Source organism: Ambystoma mexicanum, chromosome 3q, assembly GCF_040938575.1.
Source record: "Ambystoma mexicanum isolate Mex_15411 chromosome 3q, UKY_AmexF1_1, whole genome shotgun sequence".
NCBI lineage: Eukaryota > Metazoa > Chordata > Amphibia > Caudata > Ambystomatidae > Ambystoma > Ambystoma mexicanum.
Window position 1 is genome coordinate 1,302,269,854 of NC_090926.1, and position 26,680 is coordinate 1,302,296,533.

Here is a 26,680-nt window from a genome sequence, read left to right on the forward strand (position 1 = left end):
CCTCTATTAGAAGGACTGACTGTTACTCTAGGGTAAATGAGTGTCCGTAACAAGTGTCCTGGTTAGAGTCGGGTCTCTATTGGAAGCACCGATTGTTCCTCTGGGGTGAATGAGCGTCTGTAACAAGTGTCCTGGTTAGAGTCGGGTGTCTGTTAGAAAGGCAGACTGTTCCTCTGGCGTGAATGAGCATCTGTAACAAGTGTCCTGGTTAGAGTCGGGTCTATATTAGAAGGACTGACTGTTCCTCTGGGGTGAATGAGCGTCTGTAACAAGTGTCCTGGTTAGAGTCGGGTTTCTATTAGAAGGACCGTCTGTTCCTCTGGTGTGAATGAGCGTCTGTAACAAGTGTCCTGGTTAGAGTCGGGTCTCTATTAGAAGGACTGACTGTTACTCTTGGGTAAATGAGTGTCCGTAACAAGTGTCCTGGTTAGAGTCGGGTCTCTATTAGAAGGACTGACTGTTCCTCTGGGGTGAATGAACGTCTGTAACAAGTGTCCTGGTTAGAGTCAGCTCTCTATTAGAAGGAGCAACTGTTTCTCTGGGGTGAATGAGCATCTGTAAGGAGTGTCCTGATTAGAGTTAGGTATCTATTAGAAGAACCGACTGTTCCTCAAGGATGAATGAGCGTCTGTAACAAGTGCCCTGGTTAGAGTCGGGTGTCTATTAGAAGAGCCGACTGTTCCTCTGGGGTGAATGAACGTCTGTAACAAGTGTTCTGGTTGGAGTCGGGTCTCTATTAGAAGGACCGACTCTTCCTCTGGGGTAAATGAGTGTCCGTAACAAGTGTCCTGGTTAGTGTCGGGTCTCTATTAGAAGGACTGACTATTCCTCTGGTGTGAATGAGCGTCTGTAACAAGTGCCCTGGTTAGAGTCAGGTCTCTAATCGAAGAGCCGACTGTTACTCTGGGGTGAATGAGCGTCTCTAACAAGTGCCCTGGTTATAGTCAGGTCTCTTTTAGAAGAGCCGACTGTTACTCTGCGGTGAATGAGCATCCGTAACAAGTGTCCTAGTTAGAGTCGGGTCTCTATTAGAAGGACCGACTGTTCATCTGGGGTGAATGAGCATCTGTAACAAGTGTCCTGGTTAGAGTTGGGTCTCTATTAGAAGGGCCGACTGTTCCTCTGGGCTGAATGAGCGTCTGTAACAAGTGTCCTGTTTAGAGTTCGTCTATTAGAAGAACTGACTGTTGCTCTTGGGTAAATGAGTGTCCCTAACAAGTGTCCTGGTTAGAGTCAGGTCTCTATTTTTTTTTTTTTAAACTTTATTTGTTTTTAGTCAAAAATGTAGACCTTACAAATAATTTGAGATTCTTTTAGACAATACAAAATTGTTAAAATCAAACAACATAAGATATTGTGATATAAACACAATCGATGTAACATTTTGAACATAAAATGTCAAATTCATAAATTAAAATCTGTACAAGAGTACACTAGATTTGAGCACCATCAATTCTCAACATTCATTAGTTCTCTAAAGTTGAGACGCATTTTCCAATTCTTTCTCGATAATATTTACAAAGTTTGTTGTTTTCACTACAGAAGTGTCCGTTGATCCCCACATACATTTAGTCCAAATCCACTCTCTAGCTAGAATCGTATTAGCTTGCACAAAGGACTTTATAAGAATGCATCGTATATTTTCAAAATAACAGCAATATAAAAACAGATGTTTTAAGGTCTCCAGAGCTTGATTACAAAAACGACATACCTCGTTAGTGTGAGCCAATGCATCTTTAGACCAGTATTTTGTTCTAGATCGAGTGTGAATTAAATCTAGCCTGAAGCGCATAAATGTGCGACGGACCTTAGAGCAGGGACAAAGTATCAAGTAAGACATACGTGGTTTCTGCTTGTTTATAAATTTGCGATATTCCGCACAAGAAGGGTAGATTTCCATTTTCGAACAGGTATCGCCCCAATCCTGTAGCAATAGCTTTTTCTTGATTTTCTCTTGAAAAAGTTCCAAGTCTTCCATTGGGAGATTGATCTTATCCAGTAAAGTTAGCATGCGTTCTTTAAATTGCACCATAGAGGGAGGGTTGTTATCAGCCAGCATTCTGTTTAGCCCTATGTAGAGCGAGTTTCTAATAGGAAATAATATTTTAGCAAAATTATTTAGCATGCGCCAATTGTATCTGGAGGAGAGGGAGTAAATCCCCAACTCGTGTCTTATCACAACATTAGGCATTGATAAAGGTAAGCCTAATACATCTTTCCAAATATGCCCTTGAAGTTGGTCCAACATTGGCCCTAAGTCATGTAAGGTAAGTTCAGCTCCATATAATAAAATGGCTTCAACTTTTTTTGAATAAAATTCCAAAAGTGGCACTAGAGAAAATTTGCAGATTTTCTTTAGTAGGATTTTCATTTGGCATTTTAATGGAGAAATTTTCGCATTCAATTGTTCCTTCATGAATTTATAGGAGGTATTCTTTGAGAGAATCAATCCTAAGTACGGTAAAGTGGGGCTGATTGTAATTGGAGAAACACCAATTTTCCATACAAATTTACATACTTTTTTCTTATTTGAGAAAATAATAATGTTAGATTTTTGAGGATTGACTACCAAATTATTAGAGCTACAATACTGCATAAAACAATCAAGTTTAGCCTGAAGACCTGACTGAGTCCGATCGAAAAATAAGATGTCGTGAGCGTACGCTAACCAAGACAAGGTAAAGGCGCCAATGCGAATTGCAAACGACTTCTTAGCATTCCATAGATCTTCTATATCTAGTAGGTAGAGATTGAATAGTATCGCTGCTAAGTTACAGCCTTGTTTAACACCTGTAAAAGATGGAATAGCTTGGGTTAGAGACCCTTCCCTGTTGATTCTAACTTTGAAATTAGTTCTAAAGTGCAACATTTGAATAAGAATAATAAGCTATTGGGGGAATTTTGCTTTCTGCAATTTTTCCCATAATTTGCTCCTAATAACCCCGTCAAACGCAGCTTTCAGATCTAAGGAGGCAACAAAGACGGGGCCATGAGATGGGCATGTGGTATGAGATATAACATGAGCCATCAAGCATGCATTAAGGGGGGTTCCCATCCCTTTGCGAAAACCCACTTTCGAAGAACATAAAGAATCGTGATTGCGTGCGAAAATTTCAAGTTCTTGTAGAATTAGAGAAGCAAATATTTTCGCAGCAACATCAATGATCGCTATAGGACGATAATTATTTGGGTCTTCAATTGAGCCTTTTTTATGTAAGGGGATGATAATTGAAGTAAGCCAAGACTCCGGTATCCTTTTGTATTTGAATATCTCTTGGAAAATCGTAAGAAAAATAGGGGCCCAGAAGCAAGGAGGGAGTCCATCAGGACCTGCGCATTTAGAGCTTTTTAATTTCTGGATAGCCTCAAGTATGTCATTCTTTCCCCAAGGACAGACATTAGGAAGTAGATGGCAATCAGGTGGAGTATCAAGCACACTGAAATTTTCTGGGAGAGCATATTTGGCGAGAAAAAAAGAAGTCCAGGTTGCACTATCAATGCCAGAGACAAACTCATGCGATGGTTCTTTATCTAGAGATCTTATCGTATTCCATATGTCTTTAGTCTTGCGATTGCAAAGAAGAGTTACTATTTTTTGATTTTGAAGCAGTTTGTTAGCATCATGAATCTCCTTTACTGTTTTTTTTATATGAAAATAGAACCTTTTTTTAGCGCAAAATACTCGGCATTGAAGCACAACGTAGACTTCTTTAACATCCGTATGCGAGCATTTTTCTTACTTTTTAAAACTGCTATATTAGCACAAAAGTCATCTCTGTTATATTCACAAGAGAGTTGCTCAGACTTACGAAAAACACTCTTCGCCAAATGTGTGGCAATCATTTCACAATTCCATTTTAGGATTGCAGAGTTAAACATACCATTTTGTGCTTTGTCTTTCCAGAGGTCTCTATTGACAATGAATGTGAAATCTCTGCATGTAGCAGGAGACCAGTTGATTGAGGCACCTGGTCTGTGACTTTGAATTAGTGCTAACTGAGCTAATGGAGGACACAAGGTAAAATAGTTCCGAATTGAGGTAGTGATCATCACATGATCGCCCATATCAGTCCTAAGGGTATTTGTTTTAGTCATAGAACGAGAAAGTCCATTTGAGGCAAACATGTGATCGATCCATGAACTTGCATTACCCCTTTTCCAAGTGACATTACAATGAGTATCTGTGTGGTCAATTAAGTGTATATTCCAGGTTTTGAGGAATTTACACCAAATCTTTCCTTTTAGACTAGAGGCATGGTGATAGTGTGAGTAGGAACTCTTAGAGATGCCATGGTATACCATATGGGAATTAAAATCTCCTCCGATAAGGATTTCTGCATGTGGAGCTTTGCAGAGTGCACGATTAAGAGCATCACCTAAGATCTCAACCGCTTTTTCAATTAGGAGTTGAGATGGGTTTCCAATAAAGGGAGACCAACAATAGATTTTCATTCGTTTTAACCAAGAAGGAAATATCCAACATGATGAACATATCCGATTCATATATATTATTGACGGTAAAATTTAAATGGGTGTCAATCAAGATCGCAATGCCACCAGTAGGTCTCCCTTTCATCCCTTTTTAGCATGGTGGGAATAGGTTTTATAGCTATCAAATTGGATGTCTTTCGTGGCCATAGACTCCTGAATGAATAGAATGTTAGGTAAGATTTTATGTTCTGCCGCTCTTCTCCATTTCAGTAAATTAAGTAGCCCACAGCAGTTCCACGACACGATGGTAAGGTCATGACTTTATGAAGAGGCTGTAGATGTACTTATATTGACAGCAGACTTTATGAGAGGCTCCAGCCATTTAAGCCCATTTAGGGCATTAGTCAAGGCAGAAAGTTGTTCCGACATGTTTTTGTTCGATGCATTATCTACAGATGGAGAATCTGTGGAGTCACTGTTTAGTTTCGGAGGAGGTGGTTGGTATTCCAGAAAGTCCATAGCAATTTTTATTTGTGGAAAACCAACCATAACCAGACCAAGGATCGAAAGATCACTTTGGTAATCCCACATTAGCTTAGCAATTATGGGAGAAGACACTTTAGACAGCATCCTGTTGTTATTCGTATTAGGCAATCTAATCCACTCTATGTCATTTGTGACCAAATTTCTGAGTGGAGGAATTTTATATAGGGCGTTCATGAGGAACGGTCTGTTAATGCGAGCTGTCCCATTGATTTTGACGTCACTGATCCATTAGTCAGGTCTCTATTAGAACCACCGACTGTTCCTTTGGTGTGAATGATCATCTGTAACAAGTGCCCTGGTTAGTGTCAGCTCTCTATTAAAAGAGCAGACTGTTCCTCTGGGGTGAATGAGCATCTGTAACAAGTGTCCTGGTTAGAGTCGGGTCTCTATTAGAAGGACTGACCATTCCTCTGGGGTGAATGAGCGTCTGTACAAGTGTCCTGGATAGAGTCGGGTCTCTATTAGAAGGAGCAACTGTTCCTCTGGGGTGAATGAGCATCTGTAAGGAGTGTCCTGATTAGAGTTTGGTATCTATTAGAAGAACCGACTGTTCCTCCGGGGTGAATGAGCGTCTGTAACAAGTGCCCTGGTTAGAGTCGGGTGTTTTTTAGAAGAGCCGACTGTTCCTCTGGGGTGAATGAGCGTCTGTAACAAGTGCCCTGGTTAGAGTCGGGTGTCTATTAGAAGAGCCGACTGTTCCTCTGGGGTGAATGAGCATCTGTAACAAGTGCCCTGGTTAGAGTCGGGTCTCTATTAGAAGGACTGACTGTTCCTCTGGGGTGAATGAGCGTCTGTAACAAGTGTCCTGGTTAGAGTCGGGTCTCTATTACAAGGGGCGACTGTTCCTCTGGGGTGAATGAGCGTCTGTAACGAGTGTCCTGATTAGAGTTGGGTCTCTATTAGAAGAACCGACTGATCCTCCGGGGTGAATGAGCGTCTGTAACAAGTGCCCTGGTTAGAGTCGGGTCTCTATTAGAAGGGCTGACTGTTCCTTTGGGGTGAATGAGCATCTGTAACCAGTGTCCTGATTAGAGTTGGGTCTCTATTAGAAGGACCGACTGTTACTCTGGGGTAAATGAGTGTCTGTAACCAGTGTCTTGTTTAGAGTTGAGTCTCTATTAGAAGAGCCGACTGTTCCTCCGGGGTGAATGAGCGTCTGTAATAAGTGCCCTGGTTAGAGTCGGGTCTCTATTAGAAGGGCCGACTGTTCCTTTGGGGTGAATGAGCATCTGTAACCAGTGTCCTGTTTAGAGTCGGGTTTCTATTAGAAGGACCGACTGTTCCTCTGGTGTGAATGAGCGTCTGTAACAAGTGTCCTAGTTAGAGTTGGGTCTCTATTAGAATAACCGACTGTTACTCTAGGGTGAATGAGCGTCGGTAACAAGTGTCCTGGTTAGAGTCAGGTCTCTTTTAGAAGAGCCGACTGTTGCTCTGGGGTGACTGAGCATCCGTAACAAGTGTCCTATTTGGAGTCGAGTTTCTATTAGAAGGACCGACTGTACCTCTGGTGTGAATGAGCATCTATAACAAGTGTCCTAGTTAGAGTTGGGTCTCTATTAGAAGAACCGACTGTTACTCTGGGGTGAATGAGCATCTGTAACAAGTGTCCTAGTTAGAGTTGGGTCTCTATTAGAAGAACCGATTGTTACTCTGGGGTGAATCAGCATCTGTAACAAGTGTCCTGGTTAGAGTCGGTTCTCTATTAGAAGGGGCGACTGTTCCTCTGGGGTGAAAGAGAATCTGTAACAAGTATCCTGGTTAGAGTCAGGTCTCTATTAGAAGGACCGGCTGTTCCTCTGGGGTGAATGAGCGTCTGTAACAAGTGTCCTGGTTTAGAGTCGGGTTTCTATTACAAGGGGTGATTGTTCCTCTGGGGTGAATGAGCATCTGTAACGAGTGTCCTGATTAGAGTTGGGTTTCTATTAGAAGGACCAACTGTTACTCTGGGGTAAATGAGTGTCTGTAACCAGTGTCCTGTTTAGAGTTGGGCCTCTATTAGAAGGACTGACTGTTACTCTAGGGTAAATGAGTTTCCGTAACAAGTGTCCTGGTTGGAGTCGGGTCTCTATTAGAAGCACCGATTGGTCCTCTGGGGTGAATGAGCGTCTGTAACAAGTGTCCTGGTTAGAGTCGGGTGTCTGTTAGAAGGGCCGACTGTTCCTCTGGGGTGAATGAGCATCTGTAACAAGTGTCCTGGTTAGAGTCGGGTCTCTATTAGAAGGACCAGCTGTTCCTCTGAGGTGAATGAACGTCTGTATCAAGTGCCCTGGTTAGAGTCAGATCTCTTATTAGAAGAGCCGACTGTTACTCTGGGGTGAATGAGTGTCTGTAACAAGTGCCCTGGTTAGAGTCAGGTCTCTATTAGAAGAGCAGACTGTTACTCTGGCGTGACTGAGCATCCGTAACAAGTGTCCTAGTTAGAGTCGGGTTTCTATTAGAAGGACCGACTGTTCCTCTGGTGTGAATGAGCGTCTGTAACAAGTGTCCTGGTTAGAGTCGGATCTCTATTAGAAGGACTGACTGTTACTCTTGGGTAAATGAGTGTCCGTAACAAGTGTCCTGGTTAGAGTCAGGTCGCTATTAGAACCACCGACTGTTCCTTTAGTGTGAATGAGCGTCTGTAACAAGTGCCCTGGTTAGTGTCAGGTCTCTATTAAAAGAGCAGACTGTTCCTCTGGGGTGAATGAGCATCTGTAACAAGTGTCCTGGTTAGAGCCAGGTCTCTATTAGATGGTCTGACTGTTACTCTGGGGTGAATGGGCTTCTGTAACAAGTGTCCTGGTTAGAGCCAGGTCTCTATTAGATGGTCTGACTGTTCCTCTGGGGTGAATGAGCGTCTCTAACAAGTGTCCTGGTTTGAGTCAGGTCTCTATTAGAAGGAGCGACTGTTCCTCTGGGGTGAATGAGCGTCTGTAAGGAGTGTCCTGATTAGAGTTGGGTATCTATTAGAAGAACCGACTGTTCCTCCGGGGTGAATGAGCGTCTTTAACAAGTGCCCTGGTTAGAGTCGGGTGTCTATCAGAAGAGCCGACTGTTCCTCTGTGGTGAATGAACGTCTGTAACAAGTGTTCTGGTTGGAGTCGGGTCTCTATTAGAAGGACCGACTGTTCCTCTAGGGTAAATGAGTGTCCGTAACAAGTGTCCTGGTTAGTGTCGGGTCTCTATTAGAAGGACTGACTGTTCCTCTGGTGTGAATGAGCGTCTGTAACAAGTGCCCTGGTTAGGGTCAGGTCTCTATTAGAAGAGCCGACTGTTACTCTGGGGTGAATGAGCGTCTCTAACAAGTGACCTGGTTAGAGTCAGGTCTCTTTTAGAAGAGCCGACTGTTACTCTGCGGTGAATGAGCATCCGTAACAAGTGTCCTGGTTAGAGTCGGGTCTCTATTAGAAGGGGCGACTGTTCCTCTTGGGTGAATGAGCGTCTGTAACAAGTGTCCTGTTTAGAGTTCGTCTATTAGAAGAACTGACTGTTACTCTTGGGTAAATGAGTGTCCCTAACAAGTGTCCTGGTTAGAGTCAGGTCTCTACTAGAACCACTGACTGTTTCTTTGGTGTGAATGAGCGTCTGTAACAAGTGCCCTGGTTAGTGTCAGCTCTCTATTAAAAGAGCAAACTGTTCCTCTGGGGTGAATGAGCATCTGTAACAAGTGTCCTGGTTAGAGCCAGGTCTCTATTAGAAGGACTGACTGTTACTCTGGTGTGAATATGCGTCTGTAACAAGGGTCCTGGTTAGAGTCGGGTCTCTATTAGAAGGACTGACCGTTCCTCTGGGGTGAATGAGCGTCTGTACAAGTGTCCTGGTTAGAGTCGGGTCTCTATTAGAAGGAGCGACTGTTCCTCTGGGGTGAATGAGCGTCTGTAAGGAGTGTTCTGATTAGAGTTGGGTATCTATTAGAAGAACCGACTGTTCCTCCGGGGTGAATGATCGTCTGTAACAAGTGCCCTGGTTAGAGTCGGGTGTCTATTAGAAGAGCCGACTGTTACTCTGGGGTGAATGAGCGCCTGTGACAAGTGCCCTGGTTAGAGTCGGGTCTCTATTAGAAGGACTGACTGTTCCTCTGGGGTGAATGAGCGTCTGTAACAAGTGTCCTGGTTAGAGTCGGGTCTCTATTACAAGGGGCGACTGTTCCTCTGGGGTGAATGAGCATCTGTAACCTGTGTCCTGATTAGAGTTGGGTCTCTATTAGAAGAACCGACTGCTCCTCCGGGGTGAATGAGCATCTGTAACAAGTGCCCTGGTTAGAGTCGGGTCTCTATTAGAAGGGCCGACTGTTCCCTTGGGGTGAATGAGCATCTGTAACAAGTGTCCTGTTTAGAGTCGGGTCTCTATTAGAAGGACTGACTGTCCCTCTGGGGTGAATGAGCATCTGTAACAAGTGTCCTGGTTAGAGTCAGGTATCTATTAGAAGGGGTGACTGTTCCTCTGGGGTGAATGAGCGTCTGTAATGAGTGTCCTGATTAGAGTTGGGTCTCTATTAGAAGGACCGACTGTTACTCTGGGGTAAATGAGTGTCTGTTACCAGTGTCCTGTTTAGAGTTGGGCCTCTATTAGAAGGACTGACTGTTACTCTAGGGTAAATGAGTGTCCGTAACAAGTGTCCCGGTAAGAGTCGGGTCTCTATTAGAAGCACCGACTGTTCCTCTGGGGTGAATGAGCGTCTGTAACAAGTGTCCTGGTTAGAGTCGGGTCTCTATTAGAAGGACCAACTGTTCCTCTGAGGTGAATGAACGTCTATAACAAGTGCCCTGGTTAGAGTCAGATCTCTATTAGAAGAGTCGTCTTTTACTCTGGGGTGAATGAGTGTCTGTAACAAGTGCCCTGGTTAGAGTCAGGTCTCTATTAGAAGAGCCGACTCTTACTCTGGGGTGACTGAGCATCCGTAACAAGTGTCCTAGTTAGAGTCGGGTTTCTATTAGAAGGACCGACTGTTCCTCTGGTGTGAATGAGCGTCTGTAACAAGTGTCCTGGTTAGAGTCGGATCTCTATTAGAAGGACTGACTGTTACTCTTGGGTAAATGAGTGTCCGTAACAAGTGTCCTGGTTAGAGTCAGGTCGCTATTAGAACCACCGACTGTTCCTTTAGTGTGAATGAGCGTCTGTAACAAGTGCCCTGGTTAGTGTCAGGTCTCTATTAAAAGAGCAGACTGTTCCTCTGGGGTGAATGAGCATCTGTAACAAGTGTCCTGGTTAGAGCCAGGTCTCTATTAGATGGTCTGACTGTTACTCTGGGGTGAATGGGCTTCTGTAACAAGTGTCCTGGTTAGAGCCAGGTCTCTATTATATGGTCTGACTGTTCCTCTGGGGTGAATGAGCGTCTCTAACAAGTGTCCTGGTTTGAGTCAGGTCTCTATTAGAAGGAGCGACTGTTCCTCTGGGGTGAATGAGCGTCTGTAAGGAGTGTCCTGATTAGAGTTGGGTATCTATTAGAAGAACCGACTGTTCCTCCGGGGTGAATGAGCGTCTTTAACAAGTGCCCTGGTTAGAGTCGGGTGTCTATCAGAAGAGCCGACTGTTCCTCTGTGGTGAATGAACGTCTGTAACAAGTGTTCTGGTTGGAGTCGGGTCTCTATTAGAAGGACCGACTGTTCCTCTAGGGTAAATGAGTGTCCGTAACAAGTGTCCTGGTTAGTGTCGGGTCTCTATTAGAAGGACTGACTGTTCCTCTGGTGTGAATGAGCGTCTGTAACAAGTGCCCTGGTTAGGGTCAAGTCTCTATTAGAAGAGCCGACTGTTACTCTGGGGTGAATGAGCGTCTCTAACAAGTGACCTGGTTAGAGTCAGGTCTCTTTTAGAAGAGCCGACTGTTACTCTGCGGTGAATGAGCATCCGTAACAAGTGTCCTAGTTAGAGTCGGGTCTCTATTAGAAGGACCGACTGTTCATCTGGGGTGAATGAGCGTCTGTAACAAGTGTCCTGGTTAGAGTCGGGTCTCTATTAGAAGGGGCGACTGTTCCTCTGGGGTGAATGAGCGTCTGTAACAAGTGTCCTGTTTAGAGTTCGTCTATTAGAAGAACTGACTGTTACTCTTGGGTAAATGAGTGTCCCTAACAAGTGTCCTGGTTAGAGTCAGGTCTCTACTAGAACCACTGACTGTTTCTTTGGTGTGAATGAGCGTCTGTAACAAGTGCCCTGGTTAGTGTCAGCTCTCTATTAAAAGAGCAAACTGTTCCTCTGGGGTGAATGAGCATCTGTAACAAGTGTCCTGGTTAGAGCCAGGTCTCTATTAGAAGGACTGACTGTTACTCTGGTGTGAATATGCGTCTGTAACAAGGGTCCTGGTTAGAGTCGGGTCTCTATTAGAAGGACTGACCGTTCCTCTGGGGTGAATGAGCGTCTGTACAAGTGTCCTGGTTAGAGTCGGGTCTCTATTAGAAGGAGCGACTGTTCCTCTGGGGTGAATGAGCGTCTGTAAGGAGTGTTCTGATTAGAGTTGGGTATCTATTAGAAGAACCGACTGTTCCTCCGGGGTGAATGATCGTCTGTAACAAGTGCCCTGGTTAGAGTCGGGTGTCTATTAGAAGAGCCGACTGTTACTCTGGGGTGAATGAGCGCCTGTGACAAGTGCCCTGGTTAGAGTCGGGTCTCTATTAGAAGGACTGACTGTTCCTCTGGGGTGAATGAGCGTCTGTAACAAGTGTCCTGGTTAGAGTCGGGTCTCTATTACAAGGGGCGACTGTTCCTCTGGGGTGAATGAGCATCTGTAACCTGTGTCCTGATTAGAGTTGGGTCTCTATTAGAAGAACCGACTGCTCCTCCGGGGTGAATGAGCGTCTGTAACAAGTGCCCTGGTTAGAGTCGGGTCTCTATTAGAAGGGCCGACTGTTCCCTTGGGGTGAATGAGCATCTGTAACAAGTGTCCTGTTTAGAGTCGGGTCTCTATTAGAAGGACTGACTGTCCCTCTGGGGTGAATGAGCATCTGTAACAAGTGTCCTGGTTAGAGTCAGGTATCTATTAGAAGGGGTGACTGTTCCTCTGGGGTGAATGAGCGTCTGTAATGAGTGTCCTGATTAGAGTTGGGTCTCTATTAGAAGGACCGACTGTTACTCTGGGGTAAATGAGTGTCTGTTACCAGTGTCCTGTTTAGAGTTGGGCCTCTATTAGAAGGACTGACTGTTACTCTAGGGTAAATGAGTGTCCGTAACAAGTGTCCCGGTAAGAGTCGGGTCTCTATTAGAAGCACCGACTGTTCCTCTGGGGTGAATGAGCGTCTGTAACAAGTGTCCTGGTTAGAATCGGGTCTCTATTAGAAGGACCAACTGTTCCTCTGAGGTGAATGAACGTCTATAACAAGTGCCCTGGTTAGAGTCAGATCTCTATTAGAAGAGTCGTCTTTTACTCTGGGGTGAATGAGTGTCTGTAACAAGTGCCCTGGTTAGAGTCAGGTCTCTATTAGAAGAGCCGACTCTTACTCTGGGGTGACTGAGCATCCGTAACAAGTGTCCTAGTTAGAGTCGGGTTTCTATTAGAAGGACCGACTGTTCCTCTGGTGTGAATGAACGTCTGTAACAAGTGTCCTAGTTAGAGTTGGGTCTCTATTAGAATAACCGACTGTTACTCTGGGGTGAATGAGCATCTGTAACAAGTGCCCTGGTTAGAGTTGGGTCTCTATTAGAAGAACCGACTGTTCCTCTGGGGTGAATGAGCGTCTGTAACAAGTGCGCTGGTTAGAGTTGGGTCTCTATTAGAAGAACCGACTGTTCCTCCGGGGTGAATGAGCATCTGTAACAAGTGTCCTGTTTAGAGTCGGGCCTCTATTAGAAGAACTGACTGTTCCTTTGGGGTGAATGAGTGTCTGTAACAAGTGTCCTGGTTAGAGTCGGGTATCTATTAGAAGGGGTGACTGTTCCTCTGGGGTGAATGAGCGTCTGTAACGAGTGTCCTGATTAGAGTTGGGTCTCTATTTGAAGGACCGACTGTTACTCTGGGGTAAATGAGTGTCTGTAACCAGTGTCCTGTTTAGAGTTGGGCCTCTATTAGAAGGACTGACTGTTACTCTAGGGTAAATGAGTGTCCGTAACAAGTGTCCTGGTAAGAGTCGGGTCTCTATTAGAAGCACCGACTGTTCCTCTGGGGTGAAGGAGTGTTACGCTCACCTGGTTCCCACGGGGGCGTCGACCGGAACTGGGACGCTGTTGTTTCCACCAGCGTGACGTGTAGCGCCGAGATGACTGACTGGACTGGCCCGCTCAGCCTAGTTTGTCTGGCTCGCAAGAATATTCTTCTGCAAAGGAGAAGAGGAATTAACCACCCGTGGAATTGAGTGTCAACCCACCTTCCCCACTCCCGTTGTCTTCCCACAGATCACTCTTGATGTCCCCTTCTTAGTCTCACCTGATGGTTTGGAAGGATGAGCTCTCCATCCTGCGTCGACTGCAGGGGCGCGTTGATGACCAGTTACTTCACTGGCATAGAGGAATTGGTGAGTTCCAGTTTTGACTCTAAAGTCCAATTGTTCATAAGAGTTCAAATGTCTGATCTTCACTCTGTCCGATTCCTTGCAGGTTGCCGATTAATCCACTCGAAGATTTCCAAATGGCAATTGGTAAGATATAGGTAAGTCTATTGTGGTTTTCCCCTTAGGGGCCGGGGTACGGCGATGAAGCAGAGTTGACTGTACCGACCCGAGATGAGGTGAGACCCCCGTGGTAAATCAGGTAAGTTTTGTGGGGGGTAACTGGTATTGTCTTTGCTTTCTCCCATTAGGGGCCGGGGTACGGCGATGAAGCAGAGTTGACTGCGCCGACCTGAGATGAGTTGAGTACCTCCCGTGGTAAATCAGGTAAGTCCTTGGGGGTAGCTTGTATAGCCTTAGAGAGTCCCCTTGCTCACCTTGCTGTCTTTGTCTCCTTAGGTGTCGGAGGGCGGCCGCGAGATGAAGAGAGCGTGATGGAATGCTGAAGTACCGCCAAGCAGGTGAGTTCAGCGCGGCGCTGTAGGAATGCGAAGCGATGCTTCAAAGACTTCTGTCTTTCAGTTCCGTGGCGAAATGGATCAGGATTCAGGTAAGGATTAAAGTTAAAACTCCTGTTATAACCTTTATCCTTCTTTTCTTCTTGTTTCAGGAGTCCCAGGACTGAACCGGGCGTGGCTGAAGACTGGAGCTGCTGAAAACACGGTGAGCGTTACGCTGCAGCAAGCAGAATAACGCGAAGCACGTGTGGCTGTCCGGGTGTGGTTTAAATAGCCTTGGAAGAAGATCCAGGTAAGTATTCTTCCACAGCCCCACACAAGTAACAAAATAGTCCCTTCAGTAAAATAGTCCCTACTAAGCCTCATTTGGCTTGAGTCTTCATGCAGCATGGTCTGCCTCAGGTGAGCATGCAGCATGGTCTGCTTCAGGTAAGTTATCAATAATGAGCCTGGCGCCTATGGCGCCAGGACTGACTTTATCTTTATGAGCCTGGCGCCATAGGCACCAGGACTGCACCCAAACAGCCCCTAACTGGGGCATTTGGGCATGCTCCAAGTGGCATGATGCCTGCTTCCGGGGATGCTGGGCCTGGTCTGGTCTTCCAGGGGCAGGCATCATGACAATGAGCGTCTGTAACAAGTGTCCTGGTTGGAGTCGGGTCTCTATCAGCTGTTCCTCTGAGGTGAATGAACGTCTGTAAGAAGTGCCCTGGTTAGAGTCAGATCTCTATTAGAAGAGCTGACTGTTACTCTGGGGTGAATGAGTGTCTGTAACAAGTGTCCTAGTTAGAGTCGGGTTTCTATTATAAAGAACCGACTGTTCCTCTGGTGTGAATGAGCGTCTGTAACAAGTGTCCTGGTTAGAGTCGGGTTTCTATTATAAAGAACCGACTGTTCCTCTGGTGTGAATGAGCGTCTGTAACAAGTGTCCTAGTTAGAGTCGGGTTTCTATTAGAATAACCGACTGTTACTCTGGGGTGAATGAGCATCTGTAACAAGTGTCCTGGTTAGAGTCAGGTCTCTTTTAGAAGAGCCGACTGTTGCTCTGGGGTGACTGAGCATCCGTAACAAGTGTCCTAGTTAGAGTTGGGTTTCTATTAGAAGGACGACTGATCCTCTGGTGTGAATGAACGTCTGTAACAAGTGTCCTGGTTAGAGTCGGGTCTCTATTAGAAGGGGTGACTGTTCCTCTGGGGTGAATGAACGTCTGTAACAATTGTCCTTGTTAGAGTCGGGTTTATGTTAGAAGGACCGGCTGTTCCTCTGGTGTGAATGAGAGTCTGTAACAAGTGCCCTTGTTAGAGTTGGGTCTCTGTTAGAAGAGTTGGCAATTCCTCTGACATGACTGACCATCTCTATTAAGAGTTGTGTCTGGAAGCGGCCGCTTTGCTTCTGGGGTGGCAAAGAGTCTGTAACAAGAGTCATGGTTAGAGACAAGGCTCTGGAAGCGGCCACTCTTCTTCAGGGATGGTGAAGAGTCTGTAACAAGAGTCATGGTTAGAGACAAGGCTCTGGAAGGGGACGCTCTGCTTCTTGGCTGGTGAAGAGTCTGTAACAAGAGTCATGGTTAGAGAGAAGGCTCTGGAAGGGGACGCTCTGCTTGTGGGGTGGCGAAGTGTCTGCAACAAAGAGTCATGGTTAGAGACAAGGCTCTGGAAGGGGAAGCTCTGCTTCTGGGGTGGCGAAGTGTCGGCAACAAAGAGTCATGGTTAGGGACAAGGCTTTGGAAGCGGCCGCTGTGCTTCTGGGGTGGCGAAGTGTCTGCAACAAAGAGTCATGGTTAGAGGAAAGGCTCTGGAAGGGGAAGCTCTGCTTCTGGGGTGGCGAAGTGTCTGCAACAAAGAGTCATGGTTAGAGACAAGGCTCTGGAAGGGGAAGCTCTGCTTCTGGTGTGGCGAAGTGTCTGCAACAAAGAGTCATGGTTAGAGACAAGGCTCTGGAAGGGGACGCTCTGCTTCTTGGCTGGTGAAGATTCTAAAACAAGTGTCATGGTTAGAGACAAGGCTCTGGAAGGGGACGCTCTGCTTCAGGGATGGTGAAGAGTCTGTAACAAGAGTCATTGTTAGACACAAGGCTCTGGAAGGGGACGCTCTGCTTCTGGGGTGGTGAAGAGTCTGTAACAAGAGTCATGGTTAGAGACAAGGCTCTGGAAGGGGACGCTCTGCTTCAGGGATGGTGAAGATTCTGTAACAAGTGTCATGGTTAGAGACAAGGCTCTGGAAGGGGACGCTCTGCTTCAGGGATGGTGAAGATTCTGTAACAAGAGTCATGGTTAGAGACAAGGCTCTGGAAGTGGCCACTCTGCTTCTGTGGTGGCGAAGTGTCTGCAACAAAGAGTCATGGTTAGAGACAAGACTCTGGAAGGGGAAGCTCTGCTTCTGGGGTGGCAAAGAGTCTGCAACAAAAGTCATGGTTAGAGACAAGGCTCTGGAAGGGGACGCTCTGCTTCAGGGATGGTGAAGAGTCTGTAACAAGAGTCATGGTTAGAGACAAGGCTCTTGAAGGGGACGCTCTGCTTCTTGGCTGGTGAAGATTCTGTAACAAGTGTCATGGTTAGAGACAAGGCTCTGGAAGGGGACGCTCTGCTTCAGGGATGGTGAAGAGTCTGTAACAAGAGTCATGGTTAGAGACAAGGCTCTGGAAGGGGACGCTCTGCTTCTGGGGTGGTGAAGAGTCTGGAACACAAGTCATGGTTAGAGACAAGGCTCTGGAAGGGGACGCTCTGCTTCAGGGATAGTGAAGATTCTGTAACAAGTGTCATGGTTAGAGACAAGGCTCTGGAAGGGGACGCTCTGCTTCAGGGATGGTGAAGAGTCTGTAACAAGAGTCATGGTTAGAGACAAGGCTCTGGAAGGGGATGCTCTGCTTCTGGGGTGGTGAAGAGTCTGCAACAAAGAGTCATGGTTAGAGACAAGGCTCTGGAAGGGGACACTCTGCTTCTTGGCTGGTGAAGATTCTGTAACAAGAGTCATGGTTAGAGACAAGGCTCTGGAAGCGGCCACTCTGCTTCTGGGGTGGTGAAGATTCTGTAACAAGAGTCATGGTTAGAGACAAAGCTCTGGAAGCGGCCACTCTGCTTCTGGGGTGGCGAAGTGTCTGCAATAAGAGTCATGGTTAGAGACAAGGCTCTGGAAGGGGAAGCTCTGCTTCAGGGATGGTGAAGAGTCTGTAACAAAGAGTCATGGTTAGAGACAAGGCTCTGGAAGCGGCCGCTGTGCTTCTGGGGTGGCGAAGTGTCTGCAACAAAGAGTCATGGTTAGAGACAAGGCTCTGGAAGGGGAAGCTCTGCTTCTGGGGTGGCGAAGTGTCGGCAACAAAGTGTCATGGTTAGAGACAAGGCTCTGGAAGGGGACACTCTGCTTTTTGGGTGGCGAAGTGTCTGCAACAAAGAGTCATGGTTAGAGACAAGGCTCTGGAAGGGGAAGCTCTGCTTCTGGGGTGGCGAAGTGTCGGCAACAAAGAGTCATGGTTAGAGACAAGGCTCTGGAAGCGGCCACTCTGCTTCTGGGGTGGCAAAGAGTCGGCAACAAAGAGTCATGCTTAGAGACAAGACTCTGGAAGGGGAAGCTCTGCTTCTGGGATGGCGAAGTGTCGGCAACAAAGAGTCATGCTTAGAGACAAGGTTTTGGAAGGGGAAGCTCTGCTTCTGGGGTGGCAAAGAGTCGGCAACAAAGAGTCATTATTAGAGACAAGACTCTGGAAGGGGAAGCTCTGCTTCTGGGATGGCGAAGTGTCGGCAACAAAGAGTCATGGTTAGAGACAAGGCTCTGGAAGGGGACACTCTGCTTTTTGGGTGGCGAAGTGTCTGCAACAAAGAGTCATGGTTAGAGACAAGGCTCTGGAAGGGGAAGCTCTGCTTCTGGGGTGGCGAAGTGTCTGCAACAAAGAGTCATGGTTAGAGACAAGGCTCTGGAAGGGGAAGCTCTGCTTCTGGGGTGGCGAAGTGTCTGCAACAAAGAGTCATGGTTAGAGACAAGGCTCTGGAAGGGGACACTCTGATTCTGGGGTGGCGAAGTGTCTGCAACAAAGAGTCATGGTTAGAGACAAGGCTCTGGAAGGGGAAGCTCTGCTTCTGGGGTGGCGAAGTGTCTGCAACAAAGAGTCATGGTTAGAGACAAGGCTCTGGAAGGGGAAGCTCTGCTTCTGGGGTGGCGAAGTGTCTGCAACAAAGAGTCATGGTTAGAGACAAGGCTCTGGAAGGGGACACTCTGCTTTTTGGGTGGCAAAGAGTCTGCAACAAAGATTCATGGTTAGAGACAAGGCTCTGGGAGGGGAAGCTCTGCTTTTAGGGTGGCCAAGTGTCTGCAACAAAGAGTCATGGTTAGAGACAAGACTCTGGAAGGGGACACTCTGCTTCTGGGGTGGCGAAGTGTCTGCAACAAAGAGTCATGGTTAGAGACAAGGCTCTGGAAGGGGAAGCTCTGCTTTTAGGGTGGCGAAGTGTCTGCAACAAGAGTTATGGTTAGAGACAAGGCTCTGGGAGGGGAAGCTCTGCTTTTAGGGTGGCGAAGTGTCTGCAACAAGAGTTATGGTTAGAGACAAGGCTCTGTTCCAAGGACTGCCGTCTCCCTGAAGTCGCTGAAAGATTGTATGTGGGGTTCTGATAGGTGTAGAAATGTAGCAGTTTGTAAAGCCAGCTGTTCCAGAATGATCTCTTCTGTTTCTCTCTCCAGTGGTGTCACATGTTCCTTCTGATTGAGAGCCACGGCATCCAAGGATACGAACTCTTCTTCAAAACCAGAGATTTGAAGAAGAAATGGATGGAGCAGTTTGAGATGGCGCTGTAAGTTTATCTTCCTCTGCATCAGGACACCTGGGTAAAACACTTGCCGACTACATGTGCCCAGATGTTGGCTCAGCTGTAGGTTTCTTCTGCATGAAATTCCCTTAGCAAGTCCTAAGTTAGGCATTGATAAGAATTGTAGCCAGAGCAGTCTCTGCGCCCGTCCGGATGCCCGCTAGTGTCTCTGCTGTCTCGGAGGCAGCAAGCCTGGCAGAGCTCCAGTTGGCATGTGTGTAAGGATTGTGACTCCCAGCTGCCAGGCACTGTACAAACAGGGCATAGAGGGAGAGGCTCCAGTCATGTGGGTACAATTGGAAAGGGTATTAAGGGTTGAGTAAGAATGATAAGGAGAGTGGGGATACAGAGAGTTAGTGATTGCCCTCCTGCCCCCCCTTGCCTTCTACTGCTATGAGTGAGTACCCTCTACACCTGTACTTCCCCTCCAGTACCCTGCCAAAAAGGGGCAATCTCAGAAAATCAGCGCTGGCGTTATCATGAGATTTTCCCTCTCCAGAATTTCACACTTTTAATCAAGGGCAATGCTTAGATTTCCAAGACACATTAGGTGGCTATTTCCACTTATTAGGAGCCCAGTGAAGCTGTTGCCATCTCCACTCTTTTCTTCCCGTGGATGTGGAAAGCCTTCCAGCTACTGGATTCAATGGGGAAAGGACAGCTTCCAGTATATATTTTGAGGAGTGTTTTGCTGAAAACCTTTCAATGAAAAAACAAATCGAAAAATAGAAGGGGGTGGGTAAGTGAATATAACGGGTAGAGGGGCTGAATAGGGAGTAAATAAGAGGGGCGGGGCAACCCCAACTAATATAAGACAACAAAAAGTTCAGATGAGTTTTTGGAAAAAAATATTTCAGTAAAAAACGAATAGAAAAACTAACCTGCGATGTAATAACATAGAACAGTCCGTGCATTTCCAGGTAAGTAAGTAAGTGGTGTGGGGGCGGGGAAGAGCCTGGTGCATAGAAGTTAGTGTTTGCACACTTTTACACTAAACGAGCATAGTAAAAAGATTTCTGTTCGTTGCGGTGAACAGATGTTTTTTCCTACATCTTTGCTTAATGTAATAGGGTGCAAACCCTGACTTGCACAGGTTTAAGCTTTTCTCGTGCATTTGCCAGGTATAGGAGCATTATTTAAGAGCTTTCTTTCAAATTACAGCCCATTCTGAGACCTAACCATCTCCGAATAGGCTGCAATTCAAGAAAGAGTTCAACTGGTGCATTGAGCATAGACATAGGGCCTCATTACACGTTGTGCGGTAATGGAATACCGGTACTGGTAAAGATTTACCAGTACCGTTAATTCCCTAAGCCAATCACGACCCGAACCCACCGCTATCTGCGCACCCGTTAATTACGGTGCCACTAATAGCGGCAAGGCCGCGGGCGCGCGACCCCCAGGCCGGAATTAGCGCCATGGCGCTAATACCAGGCCATCACAAGCCATGCGGACATAGTATTAGCGGCATGTAAAACACCCAAAAAACCCTTACCGGCATGGCGCTAATAACGGCATCGAAAAGCACCCGTTAAGAGACCTGAGCAGTGTACCCATCAACTACAGGTGGACACAATCAGCACAGGTGCATGCAATGGAGACAGGCAGCACAAAAGAGCACACCACACCCCTACCCACACCCCTCCCCACACCAAGATGGTCCCAATAGCAGCAGCATGACATGATGGGCTGTAGTACATGATAGCAGTGCAGCACCAACCACAACAGGCAGCACCAGAGGTGAGCCGTAACATGTACCCATTCCTCACACCATACAGGCGATGACAGCTATCCACTGAGGAGGTGGCTCCTAACCCCTGTACGGAACCCACAGAACCAGCAGGAAGAGGACAACAATATAGTACATCCCTCCAATGACAGTGCTCCGCTGCCTAAGCGGCCTGGGTGTGGCACTCCTGTACGGCCGTGTCAAAGTGGCAAAGACAACCATGGCATGTGTAGAGCATCACAAAATGTGCATATGATGGAATGTGCCTATGCCACTTGAAATTGACATGCAACCACCAGAAGAGTATGATGTGGCTGGGGATGAGTGTGGGTGGAATGCCCCGGCAGGACATGAAAGAGGCAGTGCCAAGGAGGCACACGATGTGCATCAGCATCTGATTCTGGAATCTCATCATGCACCAAGGTGAAATAGCATGGACGTAGATGGGAATTGTTGCCCTGGTGCATGTTTCGAGGCCCACAAAGGACCCTGTCCACAATGAATGACACATACACAATAATGGAGACCGCGCTTGGGTTTCAAACTCTGAACAGTGTATATTGAACATATCTTGGTACTAAAGTGCATAACCCAAACTCCCAAAATACACCCTTACCCCCCTCCCCCCTCAACACACCCAAACAGACCCTTACCCCCTCCCCCCTCAACACACCCAAACAGACCCTTACCCCCTCCCCCCTCAACACACCCAAACAGACCCTTACACCCTCCCCCCTCAACACACCCAAACAGACCCTTACCCCCTCCCCCCTCAACACACCCAAACAGACCCTTACCCCCCTCCCCCCTCAACACTCCCATGTGAGTCTCATGACGTGATTGTGTCCATCGCCACATGTGGCACACGAATCCTGGTGGCCCTATTTGCCAGTGCCTGCATCGTCATCTGGTGGTTGTGAAGCCGTGCGCCGCAGGTTCCGCATAGACCGGCGCAGGGGACTAGTCTGGCGTGAACTCCCAGACGAGGAGGGGCCTGGTTCTTCCTGGGCCGTGAGTGGGCACCGACGCTCAATAGCGTCTGCTATGCGGTTCATGGCCTGCCGCAGTTGGGCCATTTCACTGCAGATTCGGCTGGTGCATGCCTCCATGCCCTCCCTTGTCTGCTGTGCCAATGTAGCAATGTCCTCCCTCAGGCGGACTGTCTCTGCCACATGTTGACCTACTAGGCCACTCATCTCGTTCTGCCTCTGGTAGATGCTCGAGAGGTCATGTCGCATGGTGGGTGCTGGTGGGATGGCTGATGCACCTGGTCCCATTGCACTTGCATCAGGAGAGGATATCTGGGGGCTCCATATCCCTTCAGGGGTGGGTGAATCTCCATGACTACCCGGACCTGAGGAGTACCTCGGGCTTGCCAGTAAGGGGCTTGTTGGTCTGGGGCTCTGGCTATCAGCATCAATGGCAGGTGTGTCCTCCTCATCTGAAGGTGGGGTTCGTGGCTGCTGCTTCACCCGTTGAGCTGGTGGCAGCAGAGTGCATTCCCTCGATGCTGCCCTCACCTGCTGGGAGACACACTTCCGTGGGTGCCACGACGGGAGCAGCCATGGCCTGTGGATGCGTGCAACTGGTGTTCCGGCTGCTTTTGTCCCTGTGGTCATGGACACTCGTCCTGGCTGCCCTTGTGGATGTGGCGGTGTCCCCTGTGGCATCCCTCCTTGCTTTTTTGCTGGATGTGGGGGCAGGTGTGGAAGTGCGTGCCTCCTCAGTGTCAGTGTGTGATCCTGCAAGGGTGAGAAATGTTGACAACCATCAGTAATGTGTCGACCTGCCTTGAGCAAAATGAATACGTCATGCCGTTCTATGCATTCCGGGCTCTTCAGTGTGGATGCAGGTAATGGGGATGTTGGGTGGGTCATGCATGAATGGGTCTGTGTTGTTTGGGCATGTGGTGATGCATGCATGTCTGTTTGTGGCTGGAGCCACGGCATTGATATGGACACATGATTGGGGGGAACATCACACTTCACTGTGCATTGTTTGATGCATACACTCACCTCCATCGGACGAAACGGCCACGCCATGCTCCATTTGTCCAACTCCCTCAATGCATTCCACCCCGATGGTTGATGCGCATGTCTCCTCCCACTCGGTGAGCTTGATTGCCGATTCACTGCCTCCTCCTGTGCCCGTAGCCAGGTTGCGGTTCACGGATAGAATGTTCCGCACACGGAGCCGGAGGTCATCCCACCTCTTTCGGCAGTCTTTGACTGTGCGGGTTGTGGTGCCTACCGCGCTGACCTTGTGGGCTACCTCTTCCCAGATGGCCTTCTTCTTCACAATGGTCTCCCGACGCATGTCGTTGTTGAAGACGACGTGAGCATTGTCTGCTAGTGTCTGCGTTAGCATCAGGAGCTCCTCCTTGCAAAACTTCTCCTTGTGTTGCCGCTCAGACGATTTTTTAATGGCCTTGGGCATCTTCACGGTGTCCTTGGTGTATTTCCCAACGTGGTTCCTGGTAAGGTGTCCTGGATAAGGGGGATGGCAATGGATTGTGTTTTTAAAGATGGCCGCCGTGCTCTTTCCCGTTCCGGTGCGATGACGCTATTTCCGTTTCCGCAATATAGCGGTGACCGCTATTAGCGGTGACCGCTAATGGCGGTCACCGCTATTTGTGGAAACCGCTATTTGCATGTGGCGGCAGGGCGGAAGTGCTAACAGCGCTTTCGAGGATGCCGTTAAGGGACTTTTTGGGGACTTTTGCGGCATGGCGGTAGGCTCATTACCGGCATGGCGGTAGGCTCGTGCCCGCGATCTCGTAATGGCATGCAATTTGCGGCCTCTTGCGAGGGCGGACACGCTATTTACGCCATGCCGGTAATTGCCGGTTTTTACCGCATACCGTGTAATGAGGCCCATAGTAAAGAGACGTCTCTTTACCATCGTGAACAGAAGCCGTTCTGCTCTGTTTATACTTAATGTACAGTGCATATTCGTACATGGGTAAATGTTTGCATGCTGGGCAAAGCCATAAAAGATATATTCCTGTAGGTGCAACTGCTGGCATTTTGGGGCAAAGCCATCACTGGATACCCTTACAGACAGGAGCTAAAACTAGGTTGTTGTGGAAACCGCATCACAACTACATCCTTAAAGGGACAAACGGTGGCATGTTTGGGCAAACAGGTGAAGGGTGTGTTCTCGCAGGGGCAAAGCTGGTATTTTGTGGAACATCTATCACCGGCGTGTGTTTACAGGGGAAACGCTGGCATTTTGGGGCACATCCATCAGAGGTGTGTTGTTACAGGGAAAAACAAAGCTCTCAAACGTTCATGGCCCCTGGGTGGGTGAAAACACCCGATTTTGGATTTGGAGGGTGAAAGCCCATTGATTCCTATGGGCGTGTAGGGAGCTTGGCGTGGGAGAGAGCTGCCCAAGTGGCGGGTGACACCCGCCAAAAGCGTGTGAGTTTAGCGGTATGGACAAATGCCATCTAATTTCTGTTTATGAATTACATTATTTGGCCCCATCTGGTGGCACTGCAAACACAGCTCGAATCAGCCCCCAGGGAAAGTGATAATCCAAACACAGCTCCATCAGCCCCCCAGGGTAAATGATGGTCCAAACACAGCCCCATCAGCCCCCAGGGACAATGATAGTCCAAACACACCTCCATCAGCCCCCCAGGGAAAATGATGGTCCAAACACAGCCCCATCAGCCCCCAGGGACAATGATAGTCCAAACACAGCTCCATCAGCCCGAAGGTAAAATGATAGTCTAAACACAGCCCCATCAGTCCCACAGGATAAATGATAGTCCAGACACAGCTCCATCAGCCCGAAGGGAAAATGATAGTCCAAACACAGCTCCATCAGCCCCCAGGGAAAATGATAGTCCAAACACAGCTCCATCAGCCCCCAGGGACAATGATAGTCCAAACACAGCTCCATCAGCCTGAAGGGAAAATTATAGTCCAAACACAGCTCCATCAGCCCCCCAGGAACAATGATCGTCCAAACACAGCTCCATCAGCCCTCTCCCCCCCCCCAGGAAAATGATAGTCCAAACACAGCTCCATCAGCCCCCAGGGACAATGATAGTCCAAACACAGCTCCATTAGCCTGAAGGGAAAATTATAGTCCAAACACAGCTCCATCAGCCCCCCAGGAACAATGATCGTCCAAACACAGCTCCATCAGCCCTCTCCCCCCCCCCCAGGAAAATGATAGTCCAAACACAGCCCCATCAGCCCCCCAGGAACAATGATCGTCCAAACACAGCTCCATCAGCCCTCTCCCCCCCCCCCAGGAAAATGATAGTCCAAACACAGCTCCATCTGCACCCAGGGAAAATGATAGTCCAAACACAGTTCCATCAGACCCCAGGGAACATGATATTACAAACACAGCTCCATCAGCCTCCCAGGGACAATGATCGTCCAAACACAGCTCCACCAGCCCCCCAGGGACAATGATCGTCCAAACACAGCTCCATCAGCCCTCCCCCCCCCCAGGAAAATGATAGTCCAAACACAGCTCCATCTGCACCCAGGGAAAATGATAGTCCAAACACAGCTCCACCAGCCCCCAGGGAAAATGATAGTCTAAACACAGCTCCATCAGCCCCCCAGGGAAATGATAGTCCAAACACAGCTCCATCAGCCCCCCAGGGAAAATAATAGTCCAAACACAGCTCCATCAGCCCCCCAGGGAAAATGATAGTCCAAACACAGCTACATCAGCCCCCCAGGGAAAATAATAGTCCAAACACAGCTCCATCAGCACCCGAGGGAAAATGATAGTCCAAACACAGCTCCAATAGCCCCCGCAGGGAAAATGGTAGTCCAAACACAGCACCACCAGCCCCCAGGGAAAATGTTAGTACAAACACAGCTCCATCAGCCCCCAGGGACAATGATAGTCGAAACACAGCTCCATCAGCCCCCCAGGGAAAATGATAGTCCAAACACAGCTACATCAGCCCCCCAGGGAAAATAATAGTCCAAACACAGCTCCATCAGCACCCGAGGGAAAATGATAGTCCAAACACAGCTCCAATAGCCCCCGCAGGGAAAATGGTAGTCCAAACACAGCACCACCAGCCCCCAGGAAAATGATAGTCCAAACACAGCTCCATCAGCCCCCAGGGACAATGATAGTCCAAACACAGCTCCATTAGCCTGAAGGGAAAATTATAGTCCAAACACAGCTCCATCAGCCCCCCAGGAACAATGATCGTCCAAACACAGCTCCATCAGCCCTCTCCCCCCCCCCCAGGAAAATGATAGTCCAAACACAGCCCCATCAGCCCCCCAGGAACAATGATCGTCCAAACACAGCTCCATCAGCCCTCTCCCCCCCCCCCAGGAAAATGATAGTCCAAACACAGCTCCATCTGCACCCAGGGAAAATGATAGTCCAAACACAGTTCCATCAGACCCCAGGGAACATGATATTACAAACACAGCTCCATCAGCCTCCCAGGGACAATGAACGTCCAAACACAGCTCCACCAGCCCCCCAGGGACAATGATCGTCCAAACACAGCTCCATCAGCCCTCCCCCCCCCCAGGAAAATGATAGTCCAAACACAGCTCCATCTGCACCCAGGGAAAATGATAGTCCAAACACAGCTCCACCAGCCCCCAGGGAAAATGATAGTCTAAACACAGCTCCATCAGCCCCCCAGGGAAATGATAGTCCAAACACAGCTCCATCAGCCCCCCAGGGAAAATAATAGTCCAAACACAGCTCCATCAGCCCCCCAGGGAAAATGATAGTCCAAACACAGCTACATCAGCCCCCCAGGGAAAATAATAGTCCAAACACAGCTCCATCAGCACCCGAGGGAAAATGATAGTCCAAACACAGCTCCAATAGCCCCCGCAGGGAAAATGGTAGTCCAAACACAGCACCACCAGCCCCCAGGGAAAATGTTAGTACAAACACAGCTCCATCAGCCCCCAGGGACAATGATAGTCGAAACACAGCTCCATCAGCCTGAAGGGAAAATTATAGTCCAAACACAGCTCCATCAGCCCCCCAGGGAAAATGATACTCCCAAACTCAGCTCCATCAACCCCCAGGGATAATGATAGTCCATACATAGCTCCATCAGCCCCCAAGGGAAAATGATAGTCCAAACTAAGCTCCACCAGCCACCAGGGAAAATGAAAGTGCAAACACAGCTCATTCAGCCCCCAGGGAAAGTGATAATCCAAACACAGCTCCATGACCCCCCCAGGGAAAATGATAGTCCAAACACAGCTCCATCAGCCTCCCAGGGAAAATGAAAGGGCAAACACAG

The 26,680-nt window shown here is 48.0% G+C and overlaps 1 protein-coding gene across 1 annotated transcript in view; it reads left to right on the forward strand.

Annotated features, from left to right (window-relative positions):
- Nucleotides 1–26,680, forward strand: part of VAV1 (vav guanine nucleotide exchange factor 1) — a 1,439,562-nt gene that overhangs the window by 551,984 nt on the left and 860,898 nt on the right. The window contains exon 15 of the mRNA XM_069604429.1: nt 18,562–18,671. Coding sequence (XP_069460530.1) covers nt 18,562–18,671 — 110 coding nt within the window. The remainder of the gene's footprint in view (nt 1–18,561; nt 18,672–26,680) is intronic.